At 36.2% G+C, this 19,850-nt stretch overlaps 1 protein-coding gene across 2 annotated transcripts; it reads right to left on the reverse strand.

Moving 5' to 3' along the window:
• Positions 4,353-19,268, reverse strand: LOC109844978 (katanin p60 ATPase-containing subunit A-like 2). 2 transcript variants are annotated; one of them, XM_020414163.1, is made up of 11 exons: positions 19,025-19,268; positions 18,235-18,420; positions 18,088-18,128; positions 17,025-17,090; positions 16,790-16,897; positions 15,148-15,214; positions 14,545-14,629; positions 8,312-8,472; positions 7,513-7,614; positions 5,965-6,187; positions 4,353-4,873 (listed from the first exon to the last, which is right to left on the reverse strand). In XM_020414163.1, exons 2-11 carry the CDS (start codon positions 18,394-18,396, stop codon positions 4,740-4,742), a joined length of 1,149 nt encoding a protein of 382 aa, XP_020269752.1. In that variant the 5' UTR covers positions 18,397-18,420; positions 19,025-19,268; the 3' UTR covers positions 4,353-4,739. The 2 variants fall into 2 exon arrangements, with proteins under 2 accessions (XP_020269752.1, XP_020269751.1); XM_020414162.1 differs by having other exon boundaries at positions 18,235-18,405; positions 19,025-19,267.

Genomic DNA, 19,850 nt, shown 5'->3' on the forward strand with positions numbered 1-19,850 from the left:
ATCCAAATAACTTGGAGCTTGCTGAAGCTGAGAAATGCGATGCTGAAATTTTGACCATCAAATAGTACTTGGGTAGGATTTGGCTTTAAGTTACTGTTTAAGGTCGTTGTTGCAGAAGCGGTTGCAGAAGATTCTGGTTTCACAAGACGTGACTCAATGGTGAACTTGATCAGTAAATGAAAAATCTGTGAAACAAAATAAGGTTAGCCATATTCTAATTCCATGACTAATTTATGTGGCCTTATTTATTTCATCTATCTAGGATCTGGTTGGAATTGTTCATTATTCTTTGAAACAACTACCTTTTCCAATATTATTGTCTTTTAACTACTGCAGTACACATATTTTTCTTATGTGAATTGCTTTTTGATGTTTCCTGTAACTATGAGTTCATCCAATATTCAAGCAAAATGGGAGCTCTGGAAAAACAAAAAAACCTAGTGAAAACATGAAGCTGTTGTTTTGCTCAAAACTAGTATAAAAAGTATTTCTAGCATTATTACTTACTGAACAAGTTTCACTTGTCATTATGCCAATGTCACATGCTGCATTGACGAGGGAGCAAGGATGGGTTAGGGCACCAATTTCGTCTGGATTAAATTGGCGTTCTTTAATTCTGATAAAATATGGTTAACACATATAGGTATTAGCCAACGTTTTACACCTTGTGGATGACGAAAGTCACTTGACTAACATATTGTAGAAACTATTCTCTAAATGTGATAACGAAAGTAGTTAAAGAAATCCTTAGATAAATAAGGGTAATAGATTGCCTACCATTGAGAGCTGTTGATGGATGACCCAAAAGGTAACTATTTGTGTGCGGAAATAAGGAAGTTTTGAGAAATATAAGTTAACAAATAATTCAGCAACAAGAGAAGTTTTTTAGGCTATTGAAAAACATACGAACATTCATGTAAAGAGATATAATAGATAAAGGGTGGGATGTCTATGACCTTGCCAAAGATGAGAGAAAGAAAGAAAGATTAGACCTAGGTACTCTTAAATGAAATAGAGTTATGATGAGCGAGTCATATAAACGATGATATAGTTGAAGTGAGTTGGAGCTATTTTCAGAGTAGATCTGATGAAGTAGAATAAATGGTTCTATCCATATTAAGCAAGAACAAGTAGTATCCGAAAGATAGGCTTAAAGAGATTAAGAACGCTTTAGATAATATGAAGATTGTGGGAGTCCTATTGAAGTTTGGAGATGTCTGGAGATATGGGCTTAGTATGTTTTTTTACTAGATTATTCAACAAAATTATTGATACCTAGAAAATGTTTAACGAATGGATTAGCACGTTGACAACAATTTGTAAAAAGGAGATATACATAATTGCTTAACCTATTAGGGGTCGAGCTTATGGGGACATCTAATGAAACTTTGGAATATTGTGACTGCTCAAAATGTAGGATATGAAGATCAGTTTGGTTCTATGCTAGGAACAACATCAAAGTGATTTATTCAGTAAGAAGATTGATAGCTCATTGGTCAATTAGTCCGTTGTCCGTTCTATTGTAATATATTGACTTGGCCTTGAACTTTTGCTTGGTTTTCTTCCTGCTCAAACACTTTGCACATGGATCTTTCCTGCTTTCTTCATTGATCTTGAGGACACAATGGTCTTTGAGCAATATGTCTTCGTATCAAGGTAATGTTATATTTGTTTTGTTTTGTTATTCCCCCTTTATTCGGCAATAAAAGGAATTCGAGGAGAAGGATACCATTTTTTTCCCTAAGTTGCGAAGAAGACTTTCATTTCAACAAGATAAGGTTTCTCTGGCTGATATCCACTTTGAAGATACCCTTACTGGCACGTTAGTTTTATATATATTGCATCTAATTCTCTACTTCTCATTCCACCAGAATATTTAGTACCAGCAAATTCTTTGCGTAGATCTTATAAACATTTGTGTTGTTACTTCATTGTAATAAATTTCGTTATAATCTATTCCCACTTGTGTGTTGAAGCTCTAGGCAGTAATCGATTTTATAAATTCTTTCCACTACTGTTTGCTGACCTGGAATACTTTTATGTTTATGCTAGTCCCTCACAAGGTAAACTAAGCCTGTGGCTGTCGTTAATTTTCTTTCTTTCCTTAATATTTAAACTAACTTCCAGTTTCTGTAGTTTGTTTCTGCAAAGATATCTGGCAAGATTTTTACTCAAAAAGGAGAATATGAAATTAAATAAGGGAAAGACATCAATGAAATCATGGATTGATAATAACGGCAATTGAAAAATGGTTCAAATATATGCTCTTCAAACTGTTGAATATTGTTTTTTAAAAAAGTAATTCCTGGTCCAGTAACCTTTCGTGTGTGTCTTCTTTGAAGTAGGTGCAGCTAGTAGGTCACCCCTCCAAAAAATGAACGCTCACGCCCGCCCCGCCCCCCCCACGGCCCGCGGTCTATTCTAATTTTCTATTAACCACTATACCAACATTGCCTTTGTAATATTCATATTCTTCTATTGTCATTCCTATTGCAGCTAATTTATTCCCTTAAAATTCTCTAGCAACATATTCTGAAAAATAGGTTGGCATAAAGTACATACATCAATATTTTTAGGAATCTAAAGATAGATATCTTATAGTAATAAAGAACTTGAGTTCATCGGTGCTACAGATTTAACAGCATCATCAGTACTAACATTTAAGGGCACGAAGACAGATTGTTTACTTTTATATACCTGAAACTGATAGGGGAACATAATTCTTCCTTTTCCATTGAAAAGTTTATTAGGGCGTGCCACTATGGTTTTCTATGGTAAAAGAACCAAAGAAGTCATACAAACCATCCTACAGAAGTCATACAAACTATCCTAAAAGAATAAGACTCCCAAAACATCATGTTGTATATAGTGGGATATCAAATTAATCTGGTATGAAATTTTTATTTATACAGGGTAATAGTACCATGGAACCCAGGAATAAATGCTTCAAGTTAATGGCAGAATTTTCCGGGCAATCATCCTCAATAGAAATTTACCTGCAACATCACCAATAGAGCATTTTTCTCACAGAAACACATGGAACGGAACTCAGGTAACTTGGTAAGCTCCTCCAATAGCTTACTTGCCGGATTTAAGAGTTAGTTAAGGAGTTATCTTCCTGAGAGCTGGATGGAGTTGTTATCAGACAATGGAAAGGCTTCATGAGAATAGTATTATAAATGGATAGACCAAGAAGCGAGAGGATGATCAGCAACACCAGCTTCTTGTTGCTTCTTTTTGCTGCAATGCGAGAATACCGCCCATACATGCAAGTCTGGAAAGCAAGCGATTAGAGCACCCAACTATTCGTCGACATGTCTCTTGATTGCATCATAGTAGATACAAGTTGCTCCATAACTTTCTGCAACTATTGTGGCTTTCTCCCTTATAGCCTCCAGGAGCAATGCTGACAGTCCTGACTGTCCCACCAGCAGAAAAATTGAGCGAGAGGAAGAAAAGCTCCGAGGAAGTAAACTGGCCACATTAGTTGGTTTATGTGTTAAGAGTTGGATAATTTTGTATACATTTTGATATTGAGTCTTCTACCCCAACATAGTTCTTTGTTGGAAGGGCTGAGGCTGAAATTACGGAAGAAACTGCTTGTTCTTAATCCGAGGTGGCTGTCTCATATATATGACCGGATGCATGCAGAGGCTTCATTTACAAATCAGTATTGGCTAAATAATTTTATAAAAATTTCGGAATTGATGGCAGTTCTTCAGGTGTGATGTAGAATTATACAATGTTATCTGAAATGACAAATTTTGAGTGTATTGAAGTCAAATATATTGAATCATGTGTATTTACTGGAATGTAGACTGCATCATTTTGACGCCACTTTCATTATCGTTTATTAATGGTAGAAATCTTAGTGTCATTCTGGTTGGTAAAAAGAGGGAATTTTTTTTTCTTAGCCTCTTGGTGAGCTCTAGTCAGGTCACACAACAGCATCAAAACTGCTGGCTCAATAACTCCTACCAACAGTTCTTAATACACCAAAAATGTCTAAGGAATTGTTATACTTTAGAACTTTGTAATTAACTACTAATCTGGAGATGATTGCCGAAGAGGGTGGAAAAGGCATCCCTGTTGGCCCGCAAGGAAAGAAATCATATTTCCTAATAGCAGAAGCATCTGTAGGTGATACATGAGAAATTTTATAAATAGAACTTTGAATCATGGAAAGAAATCATAATCCATTGAAGTGGTATTAACTTCGATCAGATGACGAGAGAGACACAGAATATCCAACAGTTGATACACTCAACAATATGAATATGCACTTCATCTGTTATCACCAGAGGGGTGATGGATAAACGTCACATATTCCACAGTTTCCGTTGACATAAAAATAGTAGTAATGCATAACATTAAAAATAAACTAACAGCCAGTTTTATTAATACATTGAGTTGAAACCACAACAACAATCACCCGTCTTCAGCAATAAATAGTTGATGAATCTGTGCAAGTTTAAATTCATGAATCTGTGCAAGTTTAGTGATGAGACGTCAGACAATTATGCCACAATCTACAAAGCAGGAAGTTTTTGTTTAGGAAATGTCATGGATCTAAAAGCATTCATACCCAATACATCAAGGGTACTCAATGCAGAGGCCATTTATGTCATCCTCTACCACGCATCTTTGAGATGAAGAATCCATGATCCCCAGAAATACACATTTTACGATCTATAGGACATGAATAATTTGATCAAACCAAAAGCATACTGAAGGGATCTTTAATGAAGAATCTGACTGCCATAATCATCATTGAACTTCTCGTATCGGTGGGCATGAAGATGGGCTGATGGTCTCGTGTTCTTCAGAGCCACCTCAATATCTTGGGGTGTCACAGGACCAACTGCTGGCAACTCTGAAATCCATAGAAGGATTGGTTATATCCAGGTAGAGTACAAAATTAATACACTTGAGTGCTATACATGCTACAAAACCCATAATGTGATGTTAGAATACCTCTGAAATTGAAGGAATTATTCTACATGATAGCTATAAGACCCACAATATTCTATAGATCAGAATGTGGGCATTTAAGAAAGAACATGTGCAAAATGAGAGTGGTAAAAATGATGGACATGTGGATATACACTAAGACATAAGATATATAAGAGAAGCATTTGTAGGAAGTTAGGGGTGGCTCCCATGAGGATAAAATGAGAGAAACTTTTGAGATGGTTTCATCATGAGCAACGGAGGCAGTTAAATGCATCAATTAGGAGAAGTGATAAGACTACAAATAATGGAGAAAGTAGAGATAGGCATAGAAGGACTTGGTTGAATAGTTAAGAAGGATATGATACTGATTAACTCAGGAAAAGATATTCCTCAACAGAACTAATGGAAGAATATGATTCATCTAATCGTCTCCAAAATTGAAGTATAGGCTTGTCACTGTTGTTAAATGCTATACATGCACAAATAATCTAGAAGAAGCATACTTCTTTGCCTATGGTGGTAAGCTGTGACAGCAAGCCAAAGTCCTCACCATGCACCCATTCATGTCCCATACGTGTGTATGGATATCAGATGGACCCCTTTAATATATTACTATAGCTTAGGGAAATTTTTTGTGTGTGGGGGCAATTTTGTGTGTGTGTGCGCGCGTGTGCATCCGTGCATGCATGAAAATACACTCCAACCATCCAAACCAGTTAATAAGTCAAGAGGTATTGATCATAGCCATCTCAGAGGACCATTTGGAGCTCATAAATCAGAGACTGGAGGTTGAACGTCTCTATGAACTTTGGCTGAAATTAAATGAATCCAATTTTTTTAATGATTCCCATTTTTTAATACTTTCAACAAAATAATTAACACATGACGCTCCAAAATCATATAAACAATATCAGCTAGTAATCATCACTTTCTGAATTATTTTTAAACCCAATCAAATTTTAGGAGGTTATGTAATATACTAGGAAAATCGTTAGCAGTAGTAGTACTCACCCTCATCAGGCACCAATTCATCCTGTTGTTCTAAAACTGTCATTAATCTTCTTAGCGGCTGCATGGCTGCTTCCTTGCATACTAAACGGATATCAGAACCAGAATAACCTTCGGTGTGCTCCACCAGAAAATGATATGGAATCTCTGCTTCTCCAGGGACAGATGGCAAAAGTTCCTCAAACATCGCTTGCCTTGCTTCCGGTTCTGGAAGAGGTACAAGGATCTGGTACATCATAGAAAACGATAACTTTCAGTGAAAAATTACCCCATTTCTTATCAATAAGGTTAGAGTTACTTAGCTCATATCCACCAGATAATAAGTAATTTCTTTTGCAGAAAATCAATAAGAACAAGAGAGGGAAAATCCCGTAGAGGGCCCTCTATAGAATATCGTAAATGAAGGAGAATGTGACACCAGGCATATCATGAACGTTGATGTACATATTAATCAAATCTGTTAGCAATTCACCACAGTTACCAGAGTCTATCAGTGCAGTTGTGAATGCACTGCAGCGACTACAGTGATAGAGAGGTATCTGCAGTGATAGTGGCTGTACGATATTCTCTAGAGGGCCCTCTATGGTCCCCCCACCCCCTCCAAAAAAAAAAAAAACTCCAAATAAGAGAACCTGCTCAGATGATGGGATTTACTTTTCCGATAACTTTCCTAGAAGAAAAACAACCTATTCAGCAAACTGCCTGACTTGTTAGGTTCTTTGAGTTAACTTCTGGAAGTTAAAACAGTGAAGGAATAAATTTCCCCCAACACGAGCCTGGTCAAATGCTGTGATTATCCTGGAAGAGAAAATTACTTGTTCAAACACTTCAATTTTTATCCTTTGATCACATAAAAGAGAAAAGTTCAGTCTATGATAGCGTATTACGAAACTTGAAAACCTGAATGTGTTACCAAATGTACAAATGGCTAATAACCCAGGGCATCAGGAAATTCAGACGGCAGATACTCTGTTAGATATTAAAGCTATGCAGAAAGCTACGAATTAATTAAAAGAAAATGTCACAGCGTTTGCCTGTCTTAGTAAATAATTAAAAAACTGAATTGATTTGTCTGTGAGATAAGCAATCAGTACGAATCTTAAAACTTTGATAGGATGAAGCCTAAATTCTTCAAGATCATGATATTGAAATTCCTAAAATTTAGTGATCTTCTCTGGATTAACTCCTACTTGTTATGTTTTGTTACCAAATGAGTAGAGACCAAAGAGTTTTTAAGAAGTTTGCAACTCCAAACCTAGGAATAACTAAGTTTCTGATTTATAAATATCCTAACGCGCTTCTAATATTTCGTATCCTTATCAACTATAAACTCCATATCCAACGAATTAACAATCATGATAAGAAGCAAGCAAATTGAACGACACACCGATAAGTATATTAATTTTAATTTATTTGGAAAATACAGTGGAAGAATTAGAAACATAAGGAAATCTATAAGCATGAATCACAATTTCTCAAAGAGAAAGGATAGTGAACAGAATAGGTTTATTAGATAATTTTGATCAAGCAGTTAAAATGTGAGAGAGATACCCGCTTCTCAAGGCGTCTGAGCATAGCTGCATCCAGTTCCCAAGGTAGATTAGTAGCTGCTAAGACAAAGACCAGCTCATTTGTCTTTGTCAGACCATCCATCTGTATTGAAATTATATTCATTATCATCTATTCGATGTAACAATAAAAAATTACATCTTGAACATGGAGTATGAAAGTGAAATGAAAACTACAGAATAAAGATCTTATTAGCCAAATGTTATGCAGTAGGACATGATCATTATTTTTGCTGATCATACAGTTGCAATTGTTATAAATATCTGAATGCATGTCGATCATGCAGTTGCAATTGTTACAAAATATCCGAATGCATGTTGATCATACAGGTGCAATTGTTTTGACCATTTAGATTAATGGATTTGAGGTAAACGTTCATGATTCAATGATCTAATCTTAGCTTTTCAGGCAAAATGTTGGATTCTCTGTGTATCATATGATCTATATTTTCTTCAATCTTATTTGTTTTTCTCATATCCATTTTTTATCAGTAATATTTCTCTTATTTGATCCGCACTCCAAATTTGCTAGATATGGATATGAGTTTTCCTTATGGAGACACATCCATATTCGCATATGCATCCATGATTGGTAAGCAGATATGGATATGGGAAGTATCATATATGATCCAACCCATTTGCACCACTATCGCCAGTTCATGCCATTGCTTTGTACCTTTGGAATTCAATGAATCTTCAACACATAAAAAACTTAGTTGGAGCAAATAAAAATGGTGCATTTTCTTAAAAAGAGTTTAATGTTGAGAAACATATAATATTACTTGTATAAGAAGTTCAGTCTTCAAACGGCGACTAGCTTCGTGCTCACTACGAGCTTCACCTCGTTGACTAATAATTGCATCAATCTCATCAAGAAATATAGTGGATGGTGCATGATGTCTTGCTAGCTCAAATAATACTTTTACTAGCTTCTCGGAATCACCTGCAGATTAAAAACAATGTATTATGTAAATATGACAAGTAATCATGGACTGTTTTCCAGAAGCATGATATTACAATCAACCACATGATTGACAGCACTTTATTTATTTCACTTTGGATATACCATACTACCATCCAACATGAAATTAGAAAATTCTATTTCAGCTATCTACATTGAGGCTACCTTGTCTGAAACATCACCAAGAAGAAAGTACGTGAGTATTAGCCATGTAATGAGGACAATAAATGGTAATAATTGATTAGTTGATATATTTTTGAATTTTGAATTTTAAAATTTGAAATTTTAAATTTGAATTTTGAAATTTGAATTTTGAAATTTAGTTTAATTTTAGTTGAGTGATTTGAGGGATTGTTGTTTGTTTCTATTTAGTTGAGTGATTTGAGGGATTGTTGTTTGTTTCTATTTTTATTGCACGTTGTGTGCACATAGTTTTTTTTATAAATAAGGTTGTATGAGACTATGTTTGTTTCTATTTTTATTGCACGTTGTGTGCACATAGTTTTTTTTATAAATAAGGTTGTATGAGACTATGAAAAATCAATGAATTGTTAAAAATTGAAATGAAAATTGAGTTGGCTTAATTTGGGTGTGAAACCTAGGCCTCGGGTGTGAAACCCTAGGCCAATACATGTTCCTCTTCTTCTAGCCGTCAAACCTCTACCTTCTCCTGTTCATCTGTTCATCTCACAGCCTCGCTGTCCCCACCCCTTCTCTTCCACAAGCTGCTGATCTCTCCCTGCTCTCCTTGTAATACCCCAACCCTTGAGAAGGTGATGTGATTAGTATTGATAGATTTGATTGGAATACTCATACCATCAAGATGCATCTTCTTTTCGGGAACCTAACTCTTAGAAACTCCAAAGTTAAGCGTGCTTGGCCTAGAGAAATTCTAGGATGGGTGACCCCCTGGGAAGTTTTCCAGGGAGCGCGTGAGTGAGGACAAAAACGTGCTAAAAAGATATGTGGTGGTTTGTGAGGCCAGTCCATCAGATCTAGTAGCGTACCTACCCCGGGATTCCGGGGCGGGGCGTTACACTCCTTACCTTCGAGCAGCCGTTGTTCCCACCTCCGTAAGCCGTCAGTACCACCTCAACAATCGCTGATCATTTATTTCGTCTTGACGTCGCTGCCGGCCTCGTCCCGACGCTCGCCACCTGCATCGACCCGATGACTACCCGTGGGACATCGCACCGCCCTCATCCCGTTGCCGCGTCGTCATCAGTTCAACACCGTCGCACTCATCGTCATCGGATCTCCGGCTCATCATCGTCGTTCAGTTCACCGTTGCCGTCGCACCACCTCCAGAGATCTTTCACGTCGAGTCTGTTCAGACCGACGAAGGTTTCGTTTTCTTTCGTCTTATTTTTCTGTTGATTTCATTTTGTTAGTTAATTGCATGAATAATACATCTCTAAACTCTTGTCTTATATTTCACTGCGTACATTATAATTGTGAGTTGAGAATATCTGAACATGTGACTGCTTAAACTTGATATTGATCTTAGAACTTGCGAAAATGATAATTCATATTGCGATTAAATTATTCGAGATTGGGATTGTTTATGACTATCATTGCAAATCTTGTTAAAATCCATTTGTCTGCGATTAAATTATTCGAGATTGGGATTGTTTATGACTATCATTGCAAATCTTGTTAAAATCCATTTGTCACATTAACTATTTTAGATTAAATTTTCTGTCTAAGATCATGAATTTTGGTGAAACGGTACGTTGTTCGATTTAGATCGCTGATTCCGATGGACCCCCTCTCCGTTTCGCATCATTTTTGGTATCAAAGCATGGTTCTAGGGTAGGAATTTTTTTATTTTTATTTTTTAGATTAGTTGAGTCTTTTATTTGATATTAAAAAAAATCTCATTCATCTCATTTAGCTGTTTGTGCACATCATTCATCTCATCTAGTTGTTAGTGCATGCCCACTAGCACAGGTCTACCCTATCAATTTAGGAGAGTCAAGTGAGTCAACTAGTGAGTCAAGCATGTCAGGCAGTACAAATCCCGAATTTTTCGAACTACTTAAGCAAATCGCTGAGTTAAACGGACAAATAAGTAACTTAACACATGAAAGCAGAGCTACCCGCGAAATCCTGAATAACACCAACGAGAGACGTGCTAGGTTAGAAGAAACGCGGGTTACAACTCCGCCACGAGGTCAAGGCTATGGATACCCATCGCAAGGTCATGGGTACATCGTTCATCGACCCCTGCCTCAACTTGTGTCTGATCCACCAACCTTTGATGGTAAGCTCGATCCACAAATTTTCTTTGACTGGCTGAAGAGCATGGATCGCTACTTCGATTGGTACGTCCTGACAGAATCCCAGAAAATCAAGTTTGCCACAATGAAGCTCACTGGACCCGCCTGTCAATATTGGTCCAACTTTGAAATGATAAGGCATATTAGAGGTGAGTTACTAATTTTTACTTGGCGAGAAATGACCGACGAACTGAAACGGAAATATCTCCCACCATAATGTATTTATAGATTGCTAGATAAGTGACATTGTCTTAATCAGGGAACCAAATCTGCAAAAGAGTATGTTGCTCAATTTGATGAATTATTTACTCGATGCAGCACCATTGAATCAGAGGCATCGATGAAAGTCTTATCAAAATTTAAAGCTGGATTAAGAAGCGACCTCCAAACCGAACTTTTTGCTAGAGGAGTAAACACCATTAAGAGAGCTTACGCCTTAGTTTAAGATTTAGATGAAACCAAATTCCATCAATCTCATAGGGCTCAGAATTTTCAAACTCATCCCTCCCAGTCTTCCTGTGCCAATACATCTAGTCAGCCTTTGAGTCGATCTAATCCTAGTTCTTCCCAGTCTAGAATCGATCCCAAGGGCCAGAAGTCAGAGGGATCTCTCTTCAAACTTAGCCCAATAATGCAGTGTTACAATTGTCAAGGATATGGACACGTTGCTTCCGTCTGTACAACTCCGTTCAGAGTTAGAATTAATAAGCCGCCTATAACAGAATTAAAATCTATTATTAAGAAAACCGTTAACCAGGCCGTAGATTTGACAGAATCTAACTCTGACAAGAAAATCCAGGATAGTATAATCGAAGAACCATGCACTTTCGTTCATTCTCAAACTACCCATACAATTGTGAAGTTAATTAAATTTTCATGCAATGACAACACTCCGACTATTCCTCAAGCTACCCCTTTGATCACATAGTTCACTGTTGTTGTCCCTGAAGCTGTTCCTGGAATTGAAACTCCAACTCCTGAATTCACTTCAGTGACTAAAAACGTTGTTGATATTCCCCACGAAGTCCTCTTGGACCAACATGACACCAAACATGTTCCTGATTTGGTTCCTAAAGTGAGTTACTCAGATATCTGTATGGAAGTTGAATCCTAAATTAAGCATCATGAGATAGCTACCATATTATATGTCAAACCCTCATGCATTGTCCCGATAGTCACTCACACATACACTGATCCTTTTTGGGAATATATAGGATAGTCACTCACACATACACTGATCCTTTTTGGGAATATATAGTGATTAGGGATATAAGTTTGAGCACGAGTGTTTTCATTCTCTCTCATGTTAAATTGGGAATATATAGTGATTAGGGATATAAGTTTGAGCACGAGTGTTTTCATTCTCTCTCATGTTAAACATGCAAAAACACTCATCCGTCATGCATGTGTTTGCACATTCCTCCTTATCACTGCAAAAATAGGAAATTTGTTATGTATATTAACGAAGGAACACCTAATTATTCCATTTGATAGAGGACGTCATGCATTTTAGACACTTCGTTGAGTTACATCTGCCATTGATCACATTGTTTGAGTCTGCATTTCATCATAATCATTTGAGTTGATTTACATTATTTTTTTTATTTTGCATTGATCATATATTGGGGAATCAGTGATCTAATTTGAATAAATACATTGCTAACTGAAATGTATGATATTGAGTCAGGACCTAATTTAAAACTATTAATGTTGATATTTTAGATGGTTTGGACTTGTCCAATACAGTTTATTTATAGTTGTTTAAGATTTGACATGATATTTATGATTTTTTCCAACTCTTGAACTAATTAATGACAACATTTATTGATTTGGTCATAGTTCTATTTGTAATATTGAGTGATTAAACAGTTCACAATGTTATTGGCAGTCCACTGATATAAGCCTGATCCTAACATATTATTTATGAGAGTTCTTTCACTTTACTCCACTTCTATATATTCATCCATACAACAGTGAATTTTGATAATATTTTAGATGGTGAATTTACAATGTAATCTACCTAATGATTTGAGATACAGAAAAGTAACTGACAACAGATTAAGATGCAGACAGAGTATATTGAAGATGATAAGTTTCTGCAGCTAACTCGATGGAGTCTAGTTTTCTCCTACCTGGGGAGAATAATGAGGACAAGAAATGACAATATTTGATTAGTCGATATATTTTTGAATTTTGAAATTTAAAATTTAAAATTTGAAATTTGAAATTTGAAATTTGAAATTTGAAATTTGAAATTTGAAATTTAAAATTTAAAATTTAAAATTTAAATTTAGTTTAATTTTAGTTGAGTGATTTGAGGGATTATTTGTTTCTATTTTTATTGCACGTTGTGTACACGTAGTTTTTTTTATAAATAAGATTGTATGAGACTTTGGAAAATCAATGAATTATTAAAAATTAAAATAAAATTTGAGTTGGCTTAATTTGGGTGTGAGACCTAGGCCTCGGGTGTGAAACCCTAGGCCAATACATGTTCCTCTTCTTCTAACCGTCAAACCTCTACTTTCTCCCGTTTATCTGTTCATCTCACAGCCTTGCTGTCCCCGCTGCCCCCACCCCTTCTCTTCCACAAGCTGCCGATCTCTCCCTGCTCTCCTTACCTTCGAGCAGCCGTTGTTCCCGCCTCCGTAAGCCGTCAGTACCACCTCAACAGTCGCTGATTTCCCTCCGTCCTCCACTCTTCGAGCCGTCGTTTATTTTGTCTTGACGCCGCTACCGGCCTCGTCCCGATGCCCGCCACCTACATCGACCCGACGACTACCCGTGGGACATCACACCACTCTCATCCCGTCGTCGCGTCGTCATTAGTTCAACACCGTCGCACTCGTCGTCATCGGATCTCCGGCTCATCATCGCCGTTCAGTTAACCGTTGCCGTCGCACCACCTCCAGAGGTCTCTCACGTCGAGTCTGTTCAGACCGACGAAGGTTTCGTTTTCTTTCGTCCCTTATTTTTCTGTTGATTTTATTTTGTTAGTTAATTGCATAAATAATACATCTCTAAACTCTTGTCTTATATTCACTGCGTACATTATAATTGTGAGTTGAGAGTATCAGAATATGTGACTGCTTAAACTTGATATTGATCTTAGAACTTGCGAAAATGATAATTCATATTGCGATTAAATTATTCGAGATTGGGATTGTTTATGACTATCATTGCAAATCTTGTTAAAATCCATTTGTTACATTAACTGTTTTAGATTAAATTTCCTGCCTAAGATCATGAATTTTGGTGAAACGGTGCGTTGTTCAATTTAGATCGCTGATTTCGATGGACCCCCTCCCCTGTTTCGCATCACCATGTTTCCTGAACCACAGTACAAATTTCTATAGCATGCACACGCATGTTGGTAGGTGCAGAATAATTCGGTTTTATAACAGTTATGGAAGAAAATATAACGTGTGTGTCAACACTTGAAAGCCAATGTTTGAGAAAAATATGATTGGAGCCAAACCAGAAAGATTGAAGCTATGTAAATAGTATTTGTGTAAACAAAACCTAATCTTTGAAAACATTAGTCTCAAAATATTGTGCTTGATTATCCCCGCCCCCCAAGTTTTCATGGAAAGGCTTAACTATGTCTTCAAGAAAAAAAATTATATTATTTCCTGATCTTCGCATGTTTTCTGAAATGAAATCAGTGGTGAAAAGGCAAGTGTCATGAGAGAATAAATAAAAGACTGATACTAAAATTCAAATCACAATATAAAAAGGGGTGAACAAAAGAAAATTCTACTCATCAGTTACATACCACGCCATTTGCTGACAATTGACGACGCAGAAATATTGAAAAATGTCGTCTTGCATTCAGTTGCCACAGCTTTCGCAAGCATCGTCTGATGTAAGCCAGAAGAAATAATTAGCACTGCACAGGCTAAACTATATAGCATATTTGACATGATGAGAAGTAAAGAGAGCCAAGTCCCTCTATGTAGATTGCATAGGCAAAAGCACCAAAACCTGCCCCAGTTAGAAATAACCGTAGCATTGAAGAAAGGAGCTAAGTAGAGACTTGACAGAAGAAGAATAGCTACAAGCTCATGTTATGTATATTAACAAGGACTTCAAAAAGATAAGTTTCGGCATTCGCTACAAGTAAGTCTGTCCTAGTAGCCATAACTCCATCTAAAACAGTAAAAGTAGATTTAGTTTAATTCTAAACGCTTCTTTTCTAAGACTGTCTACTGCACAAAGCATTCAAGATCCCGGTTGAACTATGAAGTTTGTAAAGCACCAAACAGAAACCAGTTCTGAAATTACAAATGTATCTGATAATTTCTTATCTATATAAATTAGTCTATGTTATATAAATCAGAAAATCCCAACAAAAATGGAGTATGTTGCACGTACAAACCTTTCCAGTACCGGGAGGGCCAAATAGTAAGATACCTTTCCAAGGTGAAAGAAGGCCAGTAAAGTACCTAAATAACATATAAACCAAATGTAAATTCATGTGAAGTTTGAGAGTTAAAATTTAGAAGCTTAAATAACTATATCATGTGCAAGGCACTTGCAGATAGTTTAAGGTGGAAATGCTTGATGCTATTGCGTACTCGTGATATTAGTCAAACAAATAATGTTTAATGTCAAAGGCCTTAACCATTACACGAAAGCTCCAAAGCTGTGGTGAGGGTTGAAGGTTATATTTTTATATTCTAATAACTTGTGCCCGTGGGTTGAACACCCGCAAGTTGAGCGCTCTTTTTATGGGCCTAAACCTGGACTCATGCAACAATGTTAATTTTTAGAAAATCCATTTTAAATTCGTGGCCAGTGGAATTTGAACCTGGGTTGCTCTGATGCTATGTCAAAGTCCTTAACCATTACACCAAAACTCTGAAGTTGTGGTAAGGAATGCGGGCTATATATTATGACAATTAAAACGAACTAGAAGTATTACAACAAATTATTCAAGACCAAGAGATAAATAGCAAAGCCATATGATCCTCTTAAATAGACCAATAAATATCAAACAAAAATCTTTCATTTACTTATGTTTGGAACTTGGTTCTCCCATAAGAGATTTCTCATTAGTTCTTTTTTTTTGTATTCAAACATGGATCTCTTTTTATCTACATCTGACAGATAGTCTATCATATATTGTCACTTTGACGATGTGTAATCAGATATTTCTATTGAAAGTTAATATACCTAATAACTAGATGACGTGAAGTATAAAATATTAACAGTTAACTAGTTATGTTTTCAATGACTAGTTGAAACATATAGCTAGCTAGATGCACTACAATGAAGCCTTAAGATGATAAACAAAAACATGTGTTGTTGTTGAGCTCATATCGACAGTAACCTGCCTGATTTGTGATCATTTGACACAGTTCATAAATATGGTATTTCAGTATCATATTCAGATATGCCAGCATGAGGTTTTCATTATATTTATTAAATTATTCGGACTAAGCACCATAGACAAGCTAATAGGAGGTAGGAAGCTGATTTTTGGTGGAAATAAAGAACTTTGACTATTATAATGCAGAACACTCTGAGGAATTTGCTACTGGGATGTGAGAATTCATCTAGCATTTTGTGTCATGCAGTTAGTCGAAGTCAAATATGTATACTACATTTCTATCTCTAGTGTATTTCTGCATTAATATCTTTCAAAAGTTTATAAGTGGCACTGAAAATAAAAAAGCACTTAAATTTGTAAATTTAACATATGTTGCCATTTGGCTTTATTCCCTTTAATAAATCAAATTCTTATCACTTTAAACACATTCTCATTCTACATGTCACTCCAACAAGTTCTATGTTTGTTTTTAAAGTATCCAAAAGTTAGCTCTTTCGGGTAATGGGGAAAAACCCACTTCTGCAACAAAATCAATCAACACTTAAACTTGAAAATTGCCCAGGCAACAAAAATAGTTTTCATTAGTATTCTAGTAGCAACATGCAATCATTATCCTAGTAGTGATTTTGGCTAGATAGTACAACTATACATCAAGCAACATCCGGTAAGCATTAGAAAGATTACATACTTTGGATATTTTATAGGCATGACAACTGCTTCTTTAAGAAGGCGTTTTGCATTTTCTAACCCTTTGATGCTTTCCCATTTCACGTCTGGACTGCCACGGATAATATCTCTGCAGAGGAATAATGATATAAATTAATCCTAACTGTTTGCAATGTAGATGCCCAAGGTGGCAAGGCCAAGAATTGAATAATATAAATTAGAAATTGTACAATAGTCATAATCCTTAATAAGGTTACCTGCACAAGGTCTCAGCCAAAGTGCGTGTTTCGGCAGAATCAAATTCAGGAAGCAGGGGCCTTCGCCTGCAAGAGTTCGAAATGGAATTTCAAGAAACTATTAAATAAATTAGTTTCAACACATATAACAGCTGACATAATACTTTTATTCTTCAGCAATCTTTCTTCGTGAGAAGGAAAAAATTGTGAATATAGACGGCTCTGCAAAAAAAAAGCAGGAGCAAGAAAATAATAGGCTCAGTGTATAATGATCATCTTTATATTAGAAAAAACCTGCACTGCATAGTTAAAGTAGCAAAACTTGGATCAAACAAACAAAATCTATCAACATATTCACAACAATGACAGGCATTTTCTAACATAAAGTCAGTCAAATTCTTTTTCTTTTCCCTTTTTCACTCAGCGCAACTTATTGCTGCAATTGTGCCTAAATTGGCATTCAAGAGGATAACAGAACTTCTCCAGGATTCGGTATCATCTCAATTGTTAAATCAATGATCAAATAAGACACAAGATTAGTATTGAGTGAGATGATTTGAGTCTACATCTAGAGTTAGAGGGAAAGGAAAGGAAGTGAGGAAAAATCTCTCCCTCCCTTCTTTATGTTTTTCTAAGGCTAAATATAAGATAACTTTGGATGATTATCAGATAACCCCCCATAACTTTCAAAATATAAGAAAACCCCCCTTTAAGTGTAGGGGTTATCAGAAAACCCCTTTTAACTTTAAGACTTTATCCGGAAAAAAAAACACTAATAGCATTAACTGCAATTTTTCAGATGGGTGGATCAAATTACACAGGGGGATGTTATTTCCAGTGAAAATTGTGGTTTACACTATTAGGGCATAAGCCTGAAACTTTTCCTATCAAATGTTAAAACAGAATCTTTTTCAAATGCTTTAACTCTTTTTCCATCAAAAACATAAGCAGATACTAAGAATTCAATGAATTTGGTAGCATTTCTACAAGTGACATCTATTAAACAGATAATTTAACCAATAATCATCCATATATTGTGACGGCAATTTTGCTACCAAAAGTAATGTAATCAACGAAAACTTACGGTGTCCCCAGATCTCCATTGGAAATTACTCCCGGGCGTTCCTAAAAATAAGAATGCAACTTGTTTAAAATCAGTACAACTTCATACACATTTCACACTGTAGTTGATTGCAGATTTTCAAATTCAAATTGAAAGAATCGAACTGACCTGACGATCGAATTGCTCAAAGACAGCTAATTCAGGTGTGTTCTTAGTACTTCCATTTCCATGAACAACACCATTAGAATAACCCCCATTGCTAACTGGCCTTGGTTCTGTTATCTCTTCCTTTGGTTCCTTCTTCCTTCCAAACCTTGCATTATAGAACATCTTGAAATCCTACAAAACAATATGCTAATATCGATGTTCACAAATTATAAGTAAATAAAACATCAATTTGGTAAACAAGCATTAACCCAAAAAAAATCAAAAGCATCAAATTTTGAGAAGTTCCATTCTAGTATCCATAGTATTCCGGATTTTTGAAGGAAGACCCCAAATTGGTGAAAGAGCTGGGAACGAAGATCACAAACTTCAGAATAACCCAAAATCCAAAATTTTCATCCTCTTGGTACTAGAGAAATTTAAAGCACAGTCTGGATACAAATTGCCAAGAAAAAAATTTGTAAACTTTGCATTTCTACCAACTAAAAATCACAGTTTGATTAAAAAAACATCCCCAAAACAGCTAATAAGAAATGGGTCTTCGCATTTCTTAGAGAGAAAAAAAAAATCAAAATTCCATCAGTCATTAGAACTCAAAGTAACTAAGAAAAGAGGAAGATGGGGGTAGAGAGAGGAAAAAAACCCACCAAAGAGAACGTGGCAAGGCCAAGACTAACAACGACAACAACAACGAGGATAAAGAAAGCAAAATAGAGCAGCAACATCTCAACAAAATCCCAAGTTGAAATTGGATTGGAGCTGATAACTAAATTATTTTGTATTAACTATTCACCTCAAATGTCCAGCGAGTGAGGGCAGGATCCTCGTCTCCCATGCTCTAAAAAGTAATCACAGTAAAATTCTTTCTACTTATAATAAAAATAATGATGAGAGAGAGAGAGAGAGAGAGAGAGAAAGAGAGGGAGGAGGGAGAGATCTTTGGCCTTTCTCTCTCCTACGTCCCGTTTACTTCTCTCGGTATGCTGTAGATACAGAGCCTCTGATGAGGGGGAGGGAGGGAGGGAGGGAGGAGAGCTCGAGAAGAGAGAAGGTGGCTTTCAGAGAGTGGGCCCCGGTGAAAGGGTGTCAGCGTTATTAGAGAAAATAGCACGAGGTGCACACTCATTGGAATCTGTTTTTGGGAAATTCATTTATATATTTTTATTTTATAATATTTCATTCGATACAGGGTGTCGTAAGGGAAAGTTTCCGGTTCTTTTGGAGTGATGTGAGAGAGCTGGTGAGATGTGATCCTGTTTGATTCTTGCGTTTAATTTCATGGTGAAAGGTCAACTATGAAAGTCATATTTTTAGGCTAAGTAGCACTTAACACTCATTTTGCACTTACGGTGGTTAAAATTGACGCTTTCCCTCCATCAGTTGTGCTCTCTGACGTAAAAAAATGTCCATTTTAATCACCACGGGGCATATAAATACCGATGGAAGAAAAGTCACATAGCAAAAACCGATGATACTTAGGTATATAAATGCTGGAAAAAAAAAGAAGTGAGGATATAATTAGAAAGCGAGTGAAATTATAAAGTGTTTAAATGCTATTTAATTAGCCTTCATATTATAAGTTTCCAGGGAATTGTTGGCGTCGAGAGGTGCTTAAACCG

Source organism: Asparagus officinalis, chromosome 6, assembly GCF_001876935.1.
Source record: "Asparagus officinalis chromosome 6, Aspof.V1, whole genome shotgun sequence".
NCBI lineage: Eukaryota > Viridiplantae > Streptophyta > Magnoliopsida > Asparagales > Asparagaceae > Asparagus > Asparagus officinalis.